General features: G+C 31.3%; 1 protein-coding gene and 1 pseudogene across 1 annotated transcript; one reads left to right on the forward strand and one right to left on the reverse strand.

The window, feature by feature from the left end:
- The first annotated feature begins 501 nt into the window (after positions 1-501).
- On the forward strand, positions 502-2846 carry LOC122195228 (cytochrome f-like; annotated as a pseudogene).
- A 10110-nt stretch (positions 2847-12956) lies between these two features.
- Positions 12957-15385, reverse strand: LOC111913419 (cationic amino acid transporter 8, vacuolar). Its single transcript, XM_052765391.1, has 2 exons — positions 14553-15385; positions 12957-14463 (listed from the first exon to the last, which is right to left on the reverse strand). Exons 1-2 carry the CDS (start codon positions 15127-15129, stop codon positions 13169-13171), a joined length of 1872 nt encoding a protein of 623 aa, XP_052621351.1. The 5' UTR covers positions 15130-15385; the 3' UTR covers positions 12957-13168.
- Between the last annotated feature and the right edge of the window lie 7919 nt (positions 15386-23304).

Genomic DNA, 23304 nt, shown 5'->3' on the forward strand with positions numbered 1-23304 from the left:
CAATATACACGGATGATTTGGCAACAAGACTCAAAAGAGAAACGAAACCAGAAAACAAAGATCAAGTTGAGTTTGATGAAATTTCAGATGATGACATTGTAAAATCTATTAGTACCCTTTATATAGGTGAAAGTTCAGAAATCAGTGGGAGCTCAGAAGAGGAAGAGTAATTTGGAATGAGTAGGAGTGACACTGAAGGAGAAGTTGTGGATAATGAATCCACACACATGAAGTCAGGAGTAGGAGGACTTTGTGTATCTACTCGAGTTCGTAAACCTTCAGTGCGATATCTCCCATCAACAAACTACTTATTGATGACAAAAAATGGTGAACCTAAATGTTATCTAGAGGCTTTAAAGATACAAGACGCCATACAATGGAAGGATGCCATGAAAGAATAATTGAGCTCACTTGACAAGAACCAAACTTGGTCCTTGGTCAAGTTACCGGCAGGGAAAGCACTGCAGAACAAATTGGTGTTTCGGGTCAAAGATAAGATACATGGAAGAAAGAGACAATGATCGATTAGTGGTTAAAGGTTTCCACCAGAAAACAAAAAGTAATTACAATGAGATCTTCTCTCCAGTATTAAAGATGACCACTATCAGATTGGTCTTAGCTATTGTGGTTGCAGAAAATTTCCATCTACAGCAACTAGATGTAAAAACAACTTTTCTTCTTGGTGATCTGGAAGAATACATCCACATGGCACAACCAGAAGTTTTTCCTCTGTTAGCAAAGAAAATTTGGTGTGCAAAATTGAAGAAAACTTTGTATAGGTTGAAGCAAGCTCCAAGACAATGGTACTTGAAGTTTGATAGCTTAATGCAACAAAACAGGTACATGAGATGCGAGATGGATCGTTGTTGTTACCTGAAGAATTCTTGATCGTCATACATTATTCTCTTATTTATCTTTATGACATGTAAATTGTTGGAGCAGTATCACACCCCGTCCAACTTGGAAGTGTTGGGGTTGCGACGCCAATGTTGGTTCCTAGTCAAAAAATATATATTGAACACTACAATAAGTTAAAATAATATATTACATTCTTCCATAAATTCAAGTACAAGAGTTACATTACTTGGTTTCACGAAAAGATGATAATTCAGAAACAAGTTCAGCAAAGCGTAATTCAAAATAATATAAAGAGCAAGGAAATAGAATTTTCTTGCAATACATGACATATGCCCAATTCTAAGTCCCTTAGAATACACGCATTTGAAAATACGTCAAAAAAAATTTGGTGAGTTGCACAGGTTTTGACTTTATGTATTTTGTTAAAAGTGGATTTTTATATAAATGAACTACTATCAGAGTATATAAAAAGTTACCTTTACAATTCAATGTATAAAATCATAATGAAAAGTGTTGACTTAACTCAGGTGTGATTGTACTTGTAATACTATACAAGTTTGGATATTGATTTACTTATGATACATAAGTTTAAAATCAACATAATCTTGGGCCATGTTATTAAGTGTTTATTTTACCTAAACAATGCACTGACACTTAACCGATAATCTAAGTGTATAACTTTATACTACATATAGTCCTATTTCAGATCATATTAGTATTTTACAGTTTATAAATCCTATTTTAATCAGATATAATTGTTTTTTATATTGAATTATGGGGATATGTTGAGTTTATAACCGAGCTATATGACTTGCATCAGCCTCTGCGAAACACTAACAAAGGGTTGTGTTGTAGTGTCACCAAAACTTCATCAACGTTGTAAATAGGGAACAAAATATAAAGTTATCGCCCGTTTTGACTTGTCAGACGGAGGTTGTAGCTAGAAACCACAGACGGGAGTGTCAATCCATATAAATCTATACACAACGTTCTCCGCTCTCAAATATTAAAGGCTATTCCATAGGTATTTACTAAGTTTATGTTCTTAGTTGATGAATATGAAACTCACATAGAAATCCTACATTATAAAATTCTACAAATGTGTGTGTTCAACTAGAAATAATTTTTCTTGGATAAAGGAACAGATTAGTCGATCTATTTCCGTATCGCTCATGATATATATCATAACTCTTGCATCCATTTCAAATGCATATCCCCTTTTTGCACAGAATGGCTATGAAAATCCACGAGAAGTGACCGGACGTATTGTATGCGCTAATTTCCATTTAGCTAATAAACCAGTGGATATTGAGGTTCCGCAAACGGTACTTCCTGATACTGTATTTGACGTAGTTGTTCGAATTCCTTATGATATGCAACTAAAACAAGTTCTTGCTAATGGTAAAAAGGGGATTTAAATGTGGGGGTTGTTCTTATTTTAGCAGAGGGTTTTGAATTAGCCCCTCCCGACTGTATTTCCCCCGAGACAAAAGAAAAGATGGGCAAACTGTCTTTTCAAAGGTATCGCCCAAATCAAAAAAAATATTCTTGTCATAGGCCCTATTCCTACTCAGAAATACAGTGAAATCACATTTCCTATTCTTTCCCCGAACCCTGATACTAAGAAAGACATTCACTTCTTAAAATATCCTATATACGTAGGCGAAAACAGGGGAACGGGCCAAATTTATCCTGACGGGAGCAAGAGTTACAATACAGTTTATAATGCTACAGCATCTGGTATAGTAAGCAAAATCCTACGAAACGAAAAGGGGGGATATGAAATAACCATAGCGGATGTATCGGATGGACGTCAAGTGGTTGATATTATCGCTCTGGGGCTAGAACTTCTTGTTTCAGAAGGCGAATCTATCAAATTTGAGCAACCATTGACAAGTAATCCTAATGTGGGCGGATTTGGTCAGGGAGATGCAGAAATAAAGATATACAAACAAAAACCAATCCCAACGAAAAGGCAGAATAAATAGGATTGGGAAGTAATACTACTCCTAGACCCCTTAATATAAGACCCAATCCCAGAAAGACTAAAAGAAAATCATGTATTAGTCTAGGTAAATCCATTATATATAAAATTAGAGATAAATAAATCAAAATCTTTCATAACTTTATTGACCAGGTCAGGAAAAAAGAAGTAACTCTACTTTTTTATAATAGTTCTTATAAAAAAAATTCCATTTTCATGGATATAGATTGATGGAGATATAGTTATTGTCTTCTTCGTGCTGATCAACGATGATTACAATATCGGGTAACCCTGTCATATATTTAATCCCGCCCAGATATGTTTGCATATGAGATAATTGTCTTTTCAACATAGCCGCATCTCTTTTCGGAAGACAGTCGAGCCCCCCTATTTTTTGTTCGGTTCTCAAGTCTCTAAACTTATGAAGTCTTGTTTCTGTAGTGGACCAATTCGTTAACATATCACCGAGCCATTTTTTATTAACATAATGACACCGAGCCCATATTGCATATCTTGAGTTGGTGCCGAAATCGGATCTCAAATAGTTGGAGACAAAAGATTAATATGAGAAAACATAAGTAAACGTGCCTCTGCTTGAGCCTCCAAAGATAAAGGCACATGAACAGCCGTCCATTCTTCATACGATTGTCAGACCAAAAATCTTGAATGCAACGAAATCGATATTTTTATCAAGCCACGATCTCATAGCTAATATCTAAATATAGAAATATTATATAGATATAAATTAATCTTGATCCTGTAATCAAAGAAAGATAGTGAAAATTTTTCTTATCTTTTGACTTAGAATAAAAGGTTCTCCATGAAGGAACCAAATGATAATTTATTCCTATAGAACATCTAGCAATAAGACGATTGAATTGGAAATATCAACAAATTCTTACGGAGTCCAAAGAAATGAAAATAAATAAAAGGTCAACTTGTTCCAATTTCATCTCTATTGAATTTGAATATCAGAATAGCGAATATAGTAATGATTCAATGGGTCAGGTCCACTTATTTTTCTTTGATTGATCTATAATCTTTATAATGGATTTCGTTGGCCTAATTGAAAATAGGAAGATTTGATGATTCAACAGATGACTTATCATTATTCATGAAACTTCGTACACATTAAATTTCATAGGACGAAAAGAGATTTTTTAAGGCCCTTATGCTCAGCCTAGCATTGAATAGACTGGGTATTCACCTTATCAATATATCAAATCAATGATGGGGTCTGTTTGGCACCTAACTGGGCACCTAAACGGAATGAACCCTTGTTAGGCTATTGTTCTCTTCTTCCCCCATTTATTATCTTGTCAATTTAGGTTGCGCGATAAGGATAAAGAAAGGGAAAGGATGATTTCTAAAAATGGGGATTTATAAATGGTTTGTAGAGGCGAGGTCGAACTATTTATATGGAATTGAATGGCTATAAGTTAACTCTTGTCAAGGGTTAGACGCATCCTTATCAAATCAGCTTGAATTAAAGATTAGGGAAGAGTTGGTTTACATTGTGGAAGAAAGACATGTATATGTGATATTAGATATTGACTAGTTATATGTGAGCTAAAGATAGATCTAATTTGCCCTACTAATCAAATGTGAATGTAGATGGGGATTCTATATAAGTCCTTCTGTCTCATCTGTGACTGTGAGTTCAATGAATAAACGGATGAAGTCAATAAAAAAAATCGAAGAATTCAAAGAGCGTTTCGGAACAAAGAAACGGAAAAACTAAAGTTGTATGGATTCACAAAGACTTTCTCAAGAGAAAAAAAAAAAGAGATATCAAAAACTTTGGATGTAAGATTTAATAAACTTTAAGTGTAAAACCTCAAAAGTTTCCTAACAAAAATTGGGCAGCATAACGAGTGCATTTTGACTAAAGCTGGATTCCAACCAATGTGAAATCAACCAAATAATCAACAATTTGATCGTAGATAAAACAAAGCAATTATTATAACGTACAATTATAATATTTCTTTTTATATTCATTCGACAAGGATAAATATAAATGAAAATTTGGAAACATATATATATATATATATATATATATATATATATATATATATATATATATATATATATATATATATATATATATATATATATATATATATATATATATATATATATGTCTATTTAATGTTATGAAACATAGATATACACTCGAGACTTGACCAAATACACACGAGGAACCTGGAAAAATAATTTATAGACCTAGTGGAATCACCGAGAGCTTTGCCGGAGAACACACATGTCGTCGGCCACGTTGGCGTGTGGCTGGTGGTGTTCTACTTTGTGGGGTTGTTTTGCGAAGAGAATGAGAGGGGTAGCTCACCTATGGTCGATTTAAGGGGTTAGGAGGGTTGAAGACAGCGACATGAGGTGGTAAACACCGACAGTGGGCATCGAGTTGGCTACTTCGATGGCTCTTTTCAGTTGTTTTCCCTTCTCTTTGTTGGTTATGGAGTCGAGCAGCAATAACAGTGATCGAAGGGGGTGTTTTGGGGTTGTGATCAACGAAGAAGAAGGGGCTAGAAAGGGCTACGAATGAGATATTAGTAGCCTCTTGGCTTCACCAAAAATTCACATGAGCAAGAAAGAAAGAAAGAGAGTGAGAGAGAGAGAGAGAAAGAGAAAGACAGAGAAAAAGAAAGAGTAGTGAGACAATGAGAGATTATGAGTGAGTTCGAGAATAAGAATGAGAGATATAGATATCATGAGATTTAGTGAATGATTTTAGAAGGATTTAGAGTGTATAATTTTTATCTCTCGTGTACTAGCTTGGATTTGAAGAAGATGTTGAGGACTTCATGAGTTACACCCACATTCATAAATATGATTACTGAGATTTTTAGAAGGTTCAATAGTTTTTATAAGTACATACACCACGCATATATTTTGAAGATATGGAGATATAAACATATAATGGAAGATATTGTAATGGATACACACACATGCATGTGTACTAGATTTTAGGGAGATAGTGATAGAAAACGTGAGAGATGAGAGGAAAGAGAAGTGTGCATACATGTTCTTTGAAGCATGACTGATCATTTTTTAGAGACACGCACACATACATGCTACTTGGCTTGTACCATGCATGATGTCATGCTTAATGTTAAAGCATCCATTATTGCATTGATTTGTGTGCCAACAATCCCAAAATCATAAAAATATTTTGAAGGTTCCTGCTTATATACTTTGAGACGGTGATTGCAAAAATGTAAACGAAATTTAATTCGATACATGGAACTTCGTAAAATGACGATTAAAGTCTCGCAATTAAATAGCCCAATTCGACAGTTTTCACGAAACCAATTTAACTTCGGGTCAAAAATATTATAAAACTGAAACTAAATAATAGAACATAGTCTGAGTTCAAAAACATGCTCAAAAACGATTTACAAAATACTTAGCTATTCCAAACAACGCAATGCAATGTTCGTTTTAGGAAAATCAAATAAATACTGATTTTATAACTTAAAAAGAGTGTAACTTCCTCATACGATCTCTATTTTGGACATTCTTTATATTCACGCAAAGTGGAGAACATGATTTATCCAATATGTAGTTCCGAAGTATCCTTAATGTAAAATTTTACTTTTAGGGCATTAAATAATAATTATTTTAGTAAATTGTTTTCTGTTCGTTAATGATTGTCAACTTTTGAGAAATTTAGGGTAATCTGAGTGCAATTATGATTAACGTAGCTTCTAATGCATTTAAATACATATAACAACCTACAATAAACACTATTATAGTGGGGTTCGTGGTGGTTTGATCGGAGAACCTTGACCTATTTTTACCAATTGTTACAAGCATACATGTAGGAGATCAACAAGTTGAAAAAAAAAGTTATCCAAAGAGCATGAGATGAAGCACCTGGGGGCTGCTAAATAGATATTGGGCAGAGATAGAGATATGGGTACTTTGAAACTTTCCCAAACAAAGTACATCAAGAAAGTTCTAGAGAAGTTCAGCATGGTAAATGCAAAATCCATAAGCAAACCCTTGGGGAGTCACTTGAGACTATCAAAGAAACAGCCCCCTAAGAATGAAGCAGACAAAGAAGAGATGGCTAAAGTTCCTTATGCCTCTGCATTTGGTAACTTGAAGTATGCAATTGTATGCACCATACCAGATATTGTTCATACAGTGAGAGTTATGATTTGTTTTATGTCTATTCCATGGAAAGAGCATTAGGAAGGAGTCAAGTGGTTGTTACGCTACTTAAAGGGTACTTTTAAGTCTTCCTTATGTTTAAGAAGAAAAAAGGTAGTTTTTGAAGGTTCTACTAATGCAGATATAGGAGGTTGTATGGATTCAGGAAAAAGCACAATCGGGTATGTTTTCACATTTAGAGGTAATGCAATCAATTGGATGTCCCGGTTACAAATGAGTGTTAATCTTTCAACCATAGAAGTAGAGTATATGGCTATTACAGAAGCAAGCAAGGAGCTTATATGGTTGAAGAATTTCTTATCACAACTTGGTATGCAACAGGAAGATTGTGTATTGCATTTTGATAACCGGCATGCAGTTTATTTGGCAAAGATTATAGTTTTTCACAGTAAGATGAAGCACATTCAGATGAGGTATCACTTTACTCGTGAATTGATAAATGATGGAACCTTGGATCTGAATAAAATCCTTGGTACGAAGAATCCAGCAGGTGTGTTGTGGTGACTACAAAGAAGTTGAAGTTGTGTATGGCTTCGACTGGCAATCTAAGTACTTGAAGCAAAGGCGCGAGCAAGCGAGAGGGAGATGGGGGTTACATCATTCTTGTTTTGGATGGTAATAAATTGTTTATGAGCCTCCAAGTGGGATAATATTGAGTGTGGAGGTTGAGTTGCATTTGGTTGTCCGTATAAGTAGTCTGCTTATGGAAGATTGTATAAGTAGCTTCTTATGGAAGCTCGAATAATTAGTCTACTTATGGCAATCCGTAGGAGCAGGGTTGGTTATGGCAATCTAAATAAGTAGGTATGTTTATGGAAATAAGTAGCCAACATTGCTTAAGCAGTCGACAAGTGCTTGAGTAGCAGAGCGAGTTTTCTTGGAGAGCAAATTTGACTTAAAGGATCAGTGGGGTCAGTTTTGTCAGCATTGACTTCGACCCATGACATTTTTTGGCCCATTATTTTAGGTCAATCACTCTATAAATAGTATCATTTATTGTAACCTTAATGTAGTGTACAAAAAAGCCTTTTACAGGAGGAAATAATAAACCTTTTTCATGTTCGTGGTGGACGTAGTCGATCATTTGATTGTGTGAACCACGTAAATTGATTATGTCTTGTTCATTTGATTTTGCATATATTACTCTGATGAAATCGTTTATCGTTTGTGGAAGCGTTGTTTTAATCTAAGAGTTATGTGGGTTTCAAGTATGAATGTTAAATACCCCTAAAAACATGATCATATGGGAGGGGGAGGGGGTTACATATAGAATTAGCCTTAAAGCATGATCATGGTCGAGACTGTAGATAGTAGCGAGATCATTGTCTAGATATTAGTGAAAGCCTATTAAAAACATTTCATTTTCCCTCTATTTTCGATTCTCGGTCTCACGAAAACTATAATACTACCAGACAAATAGCAATGTATTGGTTTTAGTTTAGTATTTCCATTTATCTCATATCATCTTTGTATACATAAAAAAAAATACATCACTCATATCACACTTATTTAAAATTTTGAATCCATTCGATTAGAAAACTTTTCAACCAAATTTTGATTAGTAAAACAAAAGATAATGTCGTCTATGTAAATTGGTACTAGCATATATTCTTCATTATCTTTCTTAACAAAAAACTTATACCAACATTACCTCGGTCAAAACCATATTTAATCAAGAATAGGTAAGCATTTGATACCATGCTCGTGGGGCATGCTTCAATTCATAAACAACTTTGTCACTCTTATAGCAGTGTTCAGGGAAGTAGTGGATCTTCTAACCATAAAGGTTGTTGAATAAACACTTCCTCGTCTAGAGTTATATTGATAAATGCATGTTTTACATCCATCTCATGAGCGTTAAACTTTTTGTAAGCAACATAAGAAAGGAATATTCTAATCGATTATATCCTAACTACGAGTGCATATGTTTCCTATAGTATATTCATTTTATATCTTCTAACCACCCAACAAACTTTGATTTACCATACACCTAGTGTCATCCTTCATATTTTTAAAACCGTTTTCTAGAAAAGGAGTGAAAATATTATTACAACTTTTAAAATAATTAAAAATAGTTTATATATCTACTTTATGATAATCTAAAATGGTGTAACAAAAATATTCATTTTTATTGTGATAAAGTTTTGTACCGAACACATCCTTAATACGGTATATTTAATATGGTAGTTGCTTTAAAGTACTGATATTTTTTGTTTTAATTCTCTATTTTATTTAAAATGATATTTACATTTTATGTTAAGCATTTTACATTTTACATGTAAAAGCCAGTTTGATACTTTGATATAATATTTACATCACATCAAATATTCATCAGTACAAAATATTTGTATTTTTTCTAATCGTTTATAAGGCATTTCATGACATTTTTTACCATGCGGTTAAAGATGTCATGGTAATAATGAGATTTATCAAAAGAATTTAAATATGAACCAATTGGAATTAGATTCAATTTGTTTGGGAATTTTTTTGTAGCTCATCGGAATCATGAATGTATGAATGATGGAGTACAAAAGGATTCCGTGAGAATGGAATTGAACTTCTTTCATTAGAATATTTTACAGATATTTAAAAAATGGTATTTTTTTAATAATATTTAAAACAAATTCAAAAGTTATCAATTATTTTACATTTTAAAAATGTTTTTTTTTCTCTACAAAATGAGTGGTTAGGATTGAGTCTCCCTGTCTCACAAAATATAGTGGTATAACATGAACCTAACCATATATATATATATATATATATATATATATATATATATATATATATATATATATATATATATATATATATATATATATATATAGAGAGAGAGAGAGAGAGAGAGAGAGAGATAGGTTCATGTGTTTAAAGTAATTATTGTGTTATTGTATGTATAAATGTGGACCAATCATTTTAAAAACCTGGATAGGGCTAAAATTGTAATCTTAGCTTTTAATTAATTTTGGTAATTAATTATTCAATTCATAAACCCTTTAATTTATGCAAAATCATTTACATTTAACCCTTTAAATCCCTAGACAGAAACGAAGGAACAGGCCATGTCAACGCAATGGAGCTTCTGTGATAGTTGGGAAATCGCGAGAAGGTGCAAAGGGAAGAAGCATCGGGACAGCACCGATCCAAGGGGCGATCATGGCGGAAGAGGTCGATGTCTGCGACGGACATCACCGGCGAGCAATGATGAAGTTCAAATTATCGGAGGAACCGCAGAAGGTCTTGGTCTTCAACGTCAGAATCGCGCCTCCACCGGTGACACTAATCGGCCGTCATCGTCTCTGTCGTCGGCTGTTGCGTCGTCGGCTGTCTCTCCTCCATGTGACGATTCAGTTTTCCCCCTGAAAACGATCCAGGCTTGTTTAGGAAAAGATTCCTCTGCAGTTGAAAAGATCTGATTATTGGGTCCGCTCATCGATCCAATTTTTCTGGAGATAAAGATGATAACGCGTGTTCAGCTAGTGACGAACATACGATGCCTTGATTTATGTTGTTGTTGAGCAGCAATTGGTGTGTTTTCTATTTCTTATAATTACTTAAATCATCATAGGATTATTGTCTAAGATGGGGTTGAATTTTTGTTGAAGTTTGTGTGATTTTGGTTAGTAAAGATGAAATGAAGAGGGGATATTTTGCTGCCTTCTTTATGAGATTTGATTGTAGCTCTTAGGATGCATACCAACTAGTCGATAAAATACTTGAACCAACCTTTTCAATTTTTATTTAAGACCGTTATTCAAGGTATGCTTAATTTTCCTTTGGGTATGAACTATGAACTATGAACTACGAAGCATGTGTTTTAAAATTAAAATCCAATTTTATCTTTCTTTGGTATAACAAAAAATATATTTTTTTGAACGAATGAGAGAAATGCCCTCTTTTTTGTTGGTTTGTTGGTTACATAAGGGCAAGAATAAGATTGTTCTTATATTTCTTGACTGGAATCCATGTAGAATGAAAAGAAACATGGGGTTCATTAAGAGGAAACATAAAAGAGAGGGGTGAGTGGAATCATGAATTCTAATTATGTTGGCATTTGTTCACGAATTGTATGAAATCACGAATCCAATTCTATTGGAATGAAATCATGAATTATAATTATGTTGGAATGGAATCACGAATCCATTTCTCTTTAATGGGTTTTGCGTGACTTTATTTTGGTTTGCTTCTTTATGCTTGAATTGTATCTTATATTGTTGGTTTAGAATGATACAGTGTTGAATACCATTATTTTTGTAGGTACGAAACGAGAGATATCAAAGCAAAACATGGTACATATGAAACTTACAACATTCTACTAGAATGGAATCTTGAATTCTGATTCTGTGAGAATAGAATTTTGAAGATGAACATTCTATGGGATGAAGATGAACAATAACCACCAATCTTCCAAAAAGAATGGATTATTCTACCAGAATAATATACAATATAATGAAAAAATATATATGTAATAGTATATTTTGGTAGAATGATTCATATATTGTGCTTTTGTGTTATTAATAAGTGTAACATTTACATAGAATAGTATATAATTTTTTTTTTCTTTTCTAAGAATGAAATGAAATTTTTTTTAACTTGTATCCAAAATTTTGTTATTCTTCAAGAAGTTTATTAAATCAAAATATATATTATGTCATAATGTGTAATTATTGTATGGTTCAATCATATTTGTTATTTTTCTATATATTGATAAAAATATTCCGTCAGAATTTTCGAATTAGGAGAATTATCATCTATACAATCAGATTTTTAAAATTAATAGAATCTATTTTCCTTAAAATATGTAATTTTTCTTTTTTAAATTTATGTTAATTGACTAAAATACCCTTAGAATGAAATTAGTTGGTATTTTTTAATTATATTTAATTTAATAATATGTATTATTCACTTTCCAAAATTAAGTAAAATGATTGGTCCACAATTATGCATACAATAATACAATACTTAGTTTGAATAGAATAACCTAAGTGTATATATATATATATATATATATATATATATATATATATATATATATATATATATATAATGACTAAAAAGTATAAATGTAATATTTTGATTTTTTTTCCTGTTACTCATAAACCCGAATCTGACCCACGAAACCTTAAACTCAGATAATTAAACTGGCTACGAGGATTGACATGTTTATGTCTAATCCTTGTTAAAGTTGAGAGTGACAACACAAGTATTTATATGGATCATCTCTGGATTAAATTTTTATGACCCGTCAACCCGCAACCCGTTAATCCGAAGACAAGATAATTCCCACCATACCTAACCATCATGCATTGTTCGTTAGATCGGCCAATATCCCTTAACCAATTAACCAAAGGCTTAGATAAGCTTTCTGTTTTTAATTGGACTATTCAAACAAAGCCCAATCTTATATGTATTAAAAAGGGTTTATACGCAACATTCTAGTGGAGGATGTTGTGTTGAGGCTTTTCTCGGTCATTTTGTCACACCTTGCAACTATGTTTAGTTCTATCCAAAAGAAGTAAATTACATGTAAGAAAAGGAAACATATTTTAGTTCATTTGTATTAGGAAATGTAATTATAAAACTAATATTTAAAAAGCATATGTTATAGCTTTACAATAAAATAACTAAACAATTACCAAAGCTCAATTTCAACTACGGTAATAAGATCCATGTTTATAAGAATTTATAACACAGGCCTCTAAATCTTAATTATGAAGATAAATTTTCAACAATTGAAGTTTTACTAATTTACTTTAAACTTTAAAGTAATAAAAGTTTTAAATGGGCGAGTTTGCCATTGAATTTGGTAATTTATATATATTACACCATTATATCATAACAATTAACTATTGATAATCAATAACCATTACTAGAACTTATAAAAACGAGGGCAATCACTTTCAACCAAACTCATACCAATTTGGGGTTTAAAAGATATGAAGTTTAACATCAAAAACATGAATTGCAAGAAGTTAGATGATATATGATTACTCTTTTCCTAAACCCAAAGAAGTAAATCTTATACTAAAGTTACATTTTTTTCTTCAACCAATTCTTGTTAGAGACAAAATATATAGATTAAGCTAAATATAATCAATCTATTCACAAAAAAAAATCCAAAACTAATAGAAAACTCCATTACAAACCATCTTTAGTAGCATCCTCCTTTCCTTTTTCAACCATCGATTCTTGAGAATCTTGATGAGCCAAATCATAAGTAGCATGAACCCCAACAAAGAAATAATAAACCAACATCACACCACTACATATAAAAAACCTCTTAAAAGCAATTCCACCCAAAGACCCAATCAAAAACACATTCATCAAAATCGACATCGATGGCAACCACGGAACTAGCGGCACCCCCCAAACCTTCGGCACCCGCCGCTCTCCAACCACCATCATTCCGCCGGTCCCCGCCACCCACAACCCCCCACCCATCGCATACCCCACCCACCCTTTCCGATTCGCCGCCCAAAGCACCGTTATTCCAATCGAAGAACCAATCACCACAAACAAACAAACCATAAACTTCATCAAATCCCTCGAAGAACACGTCTCCTTCACGTAATATCTTCTCACAAGCAATGCAACAGCCATGAGCATGAAGATAAACAAAGTGCTAAAAGATAACACACTCGACAACACATCCAAGCTTGAAAAAAAAGCCACAATGCAACTAATTGTGGTCACTAATAGTGTCGCGTAAACCGGGGTCCCGGTTTTCGGGTGGACTAAAGCAAACCATGGTGGGATCATATGGGCCCGGGCTATTTGAGTTGTGTAACGGGCTTGACCCATTGACCCGATTAGCATACTTGTAAGCATACCTTTTAAAGCACATATACTCACTATATATTTCGCCCATTTCATCCCGATTTTCTCAAACGCAACTGAATAAGCTGCGTCTCTATCGATCTCTGTGTAATTCACCATCATTGTTAGAGCTAATGCCATTAGACAATACACGACACTGATCATGGACATTGATCCTACTAAACCTAAAGGAATATCTGTTGCAGGTTTTCTTGTTTCTTCAGCCATGTTAGCTACCATGTCAAAACCAGTGTAAGACCAGTAAACAACAGCTGCAGCTCTGAAGACTCCTTCAGGTCCGTATGGGAAGAAGGGTGTTAGATTGGAAGATTTGGCGTGAGTAAACCCGACAATGATTATGAACACTATGATTAAGGAACTAATCATGGAAAGAATCATGTTTGAAGATGATGTCAATTTGGTTCCTCTCATTGCTACCATGTTTGCGATGAATAAGATTATAACAGCAATTGGGTCTAGTAAATTGAAACCTTCTGCAAATGAATCGATTCGAATTCGAAGAATGTCAGGGTTAGAACTGAACATACTTGCGAAGTATGATGAGAATGATCGAGCTAATCCAGCTGCACCGGCGACAGCTTCCAGTAGAATGTTACCTGAGAAATCAAGCATAAATCCAAGAAAAATTGTTAATTTGGAACGAAATCGAGCTAATTTAGTTTCAATTGTTGGTTTTGGTGATTACCGGCGGCAATGAAGGCGATGAAATCGCCTAATTCGACGCGGAGAAACGAGAACGAACCACCAGCGATGGGAATTTCAACGGCGAACTCTGTGTAGCAGAAAACAGAGAAAAGGGCGGATAAGCCGGAAAGAGCGTAAGATAAGACGATTGAAGGTCCGGCGTCGTCTCGGGCTTCAAGGCCGGTGATGGTGAAGATACCGGAGCCTACAACTGATCCAAATCCAAGCCAAATTAGATCAACCCAAGTGAGACACTTTCGCATCTCGTTTTCGCTTTGTTTCTTGAGCTCAATGAGTTCAGTTTCATCGGTGGATCGACCGAGGCAGCGGTCACGGAGGCGGTGGAGGGTTTGGGAGAAGGCGGACTTGTAGGCTGAGAGGTTTTGGAAAGAGGGTTCCGGATAGAAGTCTTGTTTGCTGAATCGCCAGTAGGATCTTGGCGGGTGAGGTTGTTGATCCATGGTGTCGGCGGTGGTGATGGCGGAGGAGTGGTGGGGGTTGAGTGGAGCGAGGAGGTTTATACGTGGGTTGTCCTGGTCCGATTGGGAATCAGGGAGCGATTTGTTCGGGATTACCATCGTTCTTTTCGCACCGCCGTAGCGATTAACTTAAAATGGTGTACGGCGATTGATGGACTCATGGATTCCTGATGATACATGAGGTAGAAACTCGCAATGCATACGGAAATTAGCGCGATTTTTTTTATTATAAGATTTATACTTATAATTAATGTTTTGATAAAGATGAATTAATCTTTTATGAAATTAGTTAATGTTAAATAAAATAGGATATTATACGTTTTTTTATTTGATTTTAATATAGTATTAGATGTGAGACCCGTGTATTATATAGATTTATTTAAAATAAAAATTAAATTTAAAAATTTAAATATTTAAGAGGTTTGAATTTATAAGAAAAGTGAAAAAATATTGAATTATAAAAATTAAAGTGTTTTTTTTTCTCTTTTAAATTTAAATAAATAATTTAGATAAGTAAACAAAAGAAATTAATAAAACTTTAACTTGGTAATTTTGAAATTAAAAGGAAAGTTCATTAATAAAATTAATATGCATTTATTAGCACATTTAATATTATGTGAAATTTAATAAAATGGAAATATCATAAAATGACATGTGGAATAAAAATTAATTTAAAATTCATATAAAATTACATGTGGCAAAATAAATGAGTATGTGACATGGGGCAAAAAGATATTTATTTATTAAAGTAGTTTGTTTTAGAGTTAGCACATTATATTTAAAAATATTTATTTAATTAAAACATAACGTTGTTATGTTATCTTAGCCAAATTGAGAAAATAATTTAGTTTTACATATAATAGTAATATTTTCTATACGTGACTCTTGATATAACTATTTTTTTTATAAAATTCTAATGAGGTTCCTGAGGATTGTTATCAGGGCCGACCTAATGTTTGATTCTGTAAAGATAGGGCTTAGGGCCCCAAATTGTAAGGGGCCCCAATTAGTTTCAAGGCCTGCGATTCTTTCTACTACAATCACACCACGAATGATTAAACTTCCCTTCTTATCTCCATAGTCAGACTCGATTCTAGGCCTTCTGCCTTTCTTCTCCGATTGTTTCTTCCACAATTCCACTGCTCCACAGTCGATTGAATCGCTGACTCGCTGCTAACCTGTTGGCTGCTGTTTTCGGTTTCTAGTCTCTCGCGTTTCTCCAGTGATCAAGCCTCAAAGTCAAAACTCTAAAGTCTAAAATCAAAATCAAGTTACAGGTACTTAGGCAATCAACTATTATGTTCATCTATTGTCATTGAATTTGAAACTGTATTGTGCTTCAATGCTTGTATTTTCGCCTTTAAGTTTTGATATTCCTATTGTTTGATTATGTAATTGGATTTCAGGTTAATAACCAATTAGCTGAAACCATTAACCATTCAAACCAGTGTTGCAGTTAGCCTGTGACTAAATAGATACACTGGTGCATAAATAGAGCAAATAGTCACTAATAAAAGGTTGAAATCATCCATAAAGTTAATAGTTCTACTCCTTGTACATAAATGTAGCTTCCCATGCTTCTCGACTACAAAAATAAAAGTGAAGTTCTCATATTAAAAAGTTATAATAAATATTTATGAAAACTTATAACATCATACATTATTAAAAGGTATTTTTTAAAGATGTAAACATATTACTAATTAGTAGGAAACAATAGCAACATACAATATTCAAAGGAAGAAACAGCAATGTACTTGGTACTTGGTAGAAACAACTAAAAATACAAAAATGGTCATACCAATAGCCATAAAATAGTAATGTACTTTTTTTTAAATTTTCTGTCAAAAAAACCACTATCGCAATTCTTTGTAAAATATTAATATCTACCTGTTTGTATCTAAGATTAATGAACATGATTTCCAACAGAATTGAACTTGGACCTCATTTGCAAGTTGCAACCAAGTGTGGGATAGGAATAGAATTGAATTCTAGTTCTAACCAATCTTATATAATCCAACAAAAAATGTTGGCAAACGACTCTTAGTAATTGGTCTATCAAAAATAAGACAATTTTAATTCTTTATGTTTTTAACAATAAGCATTTGGATCATTCTAGCCACAAGCAATCAAATACACACAAGTCATCCACCTCAAATAAGCTTTGTCCCAATACTTTAATTTAATTTGTTTGTTGAATCATTCCTCAAAAATATTGATGCTTTTTGGCTCTTGGTTTGGTTGATTAGCCCTAAACTCCCTCAAAACTGAATTATGATGGAATGTACCCATAATATAGTAAATGTCAAAGGGCCACAAATTTTTGGTTCGCTTAGAGCCCCCAAACTTGTTGAGCCCCCAAATCTAAGTGGTGAAGTTTTTCTATAAAAGAACAATTGGATCCAAGGGCAACATAAAATTAGCAAACAATTCATGGTCTACAAGACATCTATCAAGATTTGGGAAACAACACTAGACACATTCTTAAAGAAAGACAACACCTTGATTATCTTTAAGATCAAAGGTTTTCTACACAATCTTTGTCAAAGAGAGTCATCAGTCACATGCTATTACATCGGGCTAACTCATTATTGGCAACAACTAGATGAAGTATACACTTCGTTATCACAACTGATTTTCAGTTGGTTAATACACCAACAAAAACTCTACCAAAATCAAATTCAACAATATGAAACACGAATAGGATGTGTAGTGATCTACATATCCAGCTTACGGGCAAGTATAGACTTATCTTAGAAATCCATGTTATTACTTTATTATTGCCACTAGGTTATAGCCCGTGGGATCCACAATTAAAATAACATTTAGAATATAATAATAGTTCCATAAATTATAAATTTGAATAAATTTTTATAAAGAGTTTGATGTGTTAATCCTAACTAAATCAGTGGCATAATTTTAGGGATTAAATGTGTTTTGATTATGTTTGATTAGAGTTATTTTTGGTGTAAGATAAGGTAATTGAAAACAGAATTCATGAATCGATAATATAATGACACGTGGCAAACAATAAATACGTATGCTTGTTAGACTGACACGTGGCAACCTAAAACTATTCTTCCTCCCTAATAAATAAAGAACTATTTGCCACATGTCCTCTTCTCCTTCATTTGGACACATGTCATTTTCTAGAATTTATGAATTTTCTATTTTCCACTTGTCATTTTATTAAATTAAAATTCCTCATTTAATATTTAAGGTAATATATATGTAATGTATTTATTAAAAAGGGTTTATATATGTAATGTATTCAATACATTAAAACCTCATTAATTTTAATAATTAAAAAAATTTCTCATTTTTCTTATAAATTCAAAATTTTCAAATTGTTAAAATTTCATATTTAATTTTTTCTAAATAAACTCAAGTATTCTCCCTAATAAATAAAGAACTTTTTGCCACATGTCATCTTCTCCTTCATTTGGACACATGTAATTTTTTAGAATTTTAGAATTTTCTGTTTTCCACTTGTCATTTTATTGTATTTTTCATGTTATTAAATTAAAATTCTTCATTTAATATGTAAGATAATATATATATATATATATATATATATATATATATATATATATATGTAAGGTATTTATTAAAAAGAGTTTATATATTTAATGTATTCAATACATTAAAACCTTATTAATTTTAATAATTCAAAAATTTTCTCATATTTCTTATAAATTCAAACTTTTCAAATCCTCCCTAATAAATAAAGAACTTTTTGTCACATGTCCTCTTCTTCTTCATTTGGACACATGTCATTTTTTAGAATTTATGAATTTTCTATTTTCCACTTGTCATTTTATTGTATTTTTCATTTTATTAAATTAAAATTCCTCATTTAATATGTAAGGTAGTATATATGTAAGGTATTTATTAAAAAGGGTTTATATATGTAATGTATTCAATACATTAAAATCTCATTAATTTTAATAATTCAAAAATTTTCTAATTTTTCTTATAAATTCAAATTTTTTAAATTGTTAAAATTTCATATTTAATTTTTTCTAAATAAACTCATGTAATACATGGGTGCCACACCTAGTTTATTAATATAGGGAAATTAATTCTAATTATTTTGTATTGTTTACTGAGTTTCGTTTTTCTTTTTGAGAGATAAAAGATAGTCATTCTTGTTTTAAAATTAGGAGTCTTCACTTATAAATATCTTTTTAGGGCTTTTTCTCCTAAAATAACAACACATTTTCCTAATATCCCCAATGCTCATTTTGACCCTCATAGCTGTTAATTACTTATGCATTATAAATAGGGATGAGCATAGGCGGGTACCCGCCTCATTTGGCGAGAACCGGAACCGGCGGTTCCTAGAAAGTTAGAACCAGAACCAGAACCACTCTAGGCGGTTCTTAAATTTTTGGAACCAGTTCTGGGAGCGGGTAACCCGGTTACATTAACTTTGTTAACTTTTGTCGATAAAACCGCAACTTAGTTCGATCCAAATTGAATTAATTTGGACCAAAGAGGGACGAAATCATACCAATATATTCTAAACTAGTCTAAGTAACACACACATATTTATATGAAATACTAATATATATATATATATATATATATATATATATATATATATATATATATATATATATATATATATATATATATATATATATAAACCGGTTTTGGCGGGTACCCAACGGATAGCGGTTTCGAAAAAATGAGAATTGGAACCGGAACCGCTTAAGGTGGTTCCATAACTTTAGGAACCGGAACCAGAACCGCTTAAGACAATTCCGGTTCCAGAACCGGCAGTTCCAAAGCGGGTACCCGGTTCCCATGCTCATCCCTAATTATAAATAGAAATAAAACACCATTTTTCGTTATTATTTAAATTAAGTTCAACTTATTAGTCAATATCTTCAGCCATATTACATACTAAATAAATTGTTTTATTTAGTTTTTTTAAAACGACAAGTACTGTTTATCAATTAATTCTACTCTTAAATCTATATTTTTGTCACTACCCGACTTAAAACCTCGACCACTTGAAAATAAATATTTTTTTCAACACATACCGATACCACTTGACCAAATGCTATTTGTTATTTTTTTATTTAATTAAACCACGACTAATGGATTATGAAGTGATTCAATATTTATTGTTACTAGGTGTAAGACCCATCTATTATATGAATTCATTTAGAAAAAATTAAATATAAAAATTCTAAACATTTGAAAAAGTTTAAATTTACAAAAAAATTAGAAAAATATTGAATTATTAAAATTAAAGTATTATTTTCTCTTTTAAATTTAAATAGATAATTTAGATAAATAAACAAATAAAAGTAATGAAGTTTTAGTTTAGAAATGTTGAAATTAGAAGGAAAGTCAATTGTTGAAATTGATATGCATTTATTATAACATTTATTGCAATTATTACATTTAAAATTTAATAAAATAGAAAAAAAAAAAAACAACAAAATGTTACGTGGAAAAAATTTAATTGAAAATAACCACAAAATGACATTTGACCAAATCAATAAGATTGTGATATATGGTAAAAAGATTTTCATTTATTATAGTAAATATGATTCTCCACTTCCTACAATCTATTGGTTACTCACTTTGATTCAATAATTCGCAAAAGATACTTGAATAGATATTAGGAGAAATAAATAAAAGTCATTTTTTCAGTTATTTTTATGGTTTAATCATCATATTAATTTCATCGATGAAAACAGCAACTTAAATTTGATGAATTTTTCTATATCGACCGTTTTAACCTTCTATAACATAATAGCATGAATACAATATGAATTTTTGTTAAAATTTAATGGTTTTAATAAAATATTTAAGTTTATCATCAAAATTTTCATTAAATTCATTAAACTTCAACAAAATTTTAAATAGTAACCAGTTTAATTTAACCTATTATTGAAGGTTAAAGTGGTCCACAAAAAAATATATAAAACCAAAATATAGTGGTCCATATAGTTTCTTGCTTGGTGTAGAGGGTGGAAGAACTTGGAGATAGAGAATGAGAATATATGAAATGAAAAAACAATATTATATCTAGCTAAATGTAACACGATGATAAAAGTTATTGATTACATTATTAAATCATCATATAGGTATGGCATTAATTTATGTTGACATTACGTTAATGTGTCCATTTGTTAGAAAATTAAACTTTTTAAACATTTGGAAATTATGTTTGCCGTGATAGACCCACCAAATAATTCAAAGTTTTAAGACTTTTGTGGACATAAGACATCCACCTAATAAAAATAATAATTCAATGACTTAGCTACCGGATGCAACACGAAAAGAGTTTACCAATTTGTAACACACTCACCACAAAATAGTTTAATCTGATTAACCTGTTCAACTTATTTTAGACTCGGACTAAGACTAGGAATAATACAAACATCTTTCGAATTAATATATATATATATATATATATATATATATATATATATATATATATATATATATATATATATATATATATATATATATATATATATATATATATAGAGGATTAAGTTCAAATGAGAACACTACTTTATGTTACTGTTCTACTATGAATTTAATATGTATAGTATTGTAGTAATTATAATATGAATATATATTTAATTTTATATGGCTATTCTACTATAAAATTTATATATATGTGTAGTATTTTAGTAAATTCTAATCTGAATGTTAAATATGTGATTGTTCATATATTCGATGATGAATAATGTCATAAAGTTGTACATATAAAATTTTAATGTGTGATTGTTCGTATATTTGTTGATTAATAATGTCATATCTTTGTATATACAAAATTCATAGTAGAATAGTAACATAAAGTAGTGTTCTCACGTTCTCACATTAAATAATGCTCTCATTTGAACTTAACCCTATATATATATATATATATATATATATATATATATATATATATATATATATATATATATATATATATATATATATATAATATATTGATTATATCTTGAATTTTAAGAACTATAAGTTATAAAACTTTTTGTACAAATCAAATAATTCATTAATATTTGTCAAAAGTTTAAAAACTTAAATTAAGAAAAATAATTAAGAAATTCAGTTTGGAGCAAAATGAAAATTTTAAAATATTAAATTCATGTATATAAATTAATATATATTTCTTAAACTAGATATCAATATTAATTAATTTACATGAATAACATAAACAAACAATATAAATATAAGATATACCGTTACACATAAATATTTTATTTAAAAGTGATAATTTTTTATTACATAATAATTAATAATAAAATTAAATAATTATTTCCTCGTAAGAAACTATTTGCCAAAAAACTATTTATCATTGTTGGCTTTGCACGGACAAACAACTAATTAATATATATATATATATATATATATATATATATATATATATATATATATATATATATATATATATATATATATATATATATATATAATTTTGCCAACAAACAAGATGGGAAAATTAATAAAATAATGTATTATGTACACAATTACATGCAAAGTTTCTCTATTACTTGTCATCTAATTGTCTTTGTCAATAAAATAAATTCATTTCTTGTATTGAGGAAGAAAAAGTCAACGAACAGCAAACATTTTGGTTTACAGTTGATTCATAACTCAAAACAGGGTTTCAATTTTCAATTCTTCTTTATCATAATTCCTTAACAAGAATGGAAGTAATTGCCATCACCATTATTGCTTTCATTTTCTTGGTGTTATTATTAACAGTTTTGATCACTCTCTTTTATAATGGAGGCAACGGTGAACACCACCGGAGGGAATTTCACAAAAGATCAACCACCATGGATCAAAGCCGGGTGCCGCCAGCTGATCAGTGATGGTAGGCGGCGAGTGGTGGCGGTAGATGGCGGATGGTGGTGGAGGAATATATGAAGACTGAAGAGGCTGACATTGAAGTCAAACTATGAGGTAGCTTGTGTTTATATGTTATTATGTGTTTGTATAATTTTGAAATTATATTTAATATTTGTAAGTAAAGTGTAAAAGTTTTGTTGATTAAATTTCGTATAACATGATTAAAGCGACAAGATCCCATTAATACGAAACAGCCATGAAAAGTTGAAAACACATCTTTAAAAGTATACGCAAACGCAATCATCGCATTCCAAGAAACTTAATTTCTTTAAGACATTTCATCGAACACTTTCCGGGCATTCCTGGAATCCCATTATCTTTGCGTTAGAATATTGATATCCGATTGAGTGGCGTTAATCATTTACTCTTCGTATTATCATAATAAAGTAT

This window comes from Lactuca sativa, chromosome 7, assembly GCF_002870075.4.
Source record: "Lactuca sativa cultivar Salinas chromosome 7, Lsat_Salinas_v11, whole genome shotgun sequence".
Classification (NCBI taxonomy): Eukaryota; Viridiplantae; Streptophyta; class Magnoliopsida; order Asterales; family Asteraceae; genus Lactuca; species Lactuca sativa.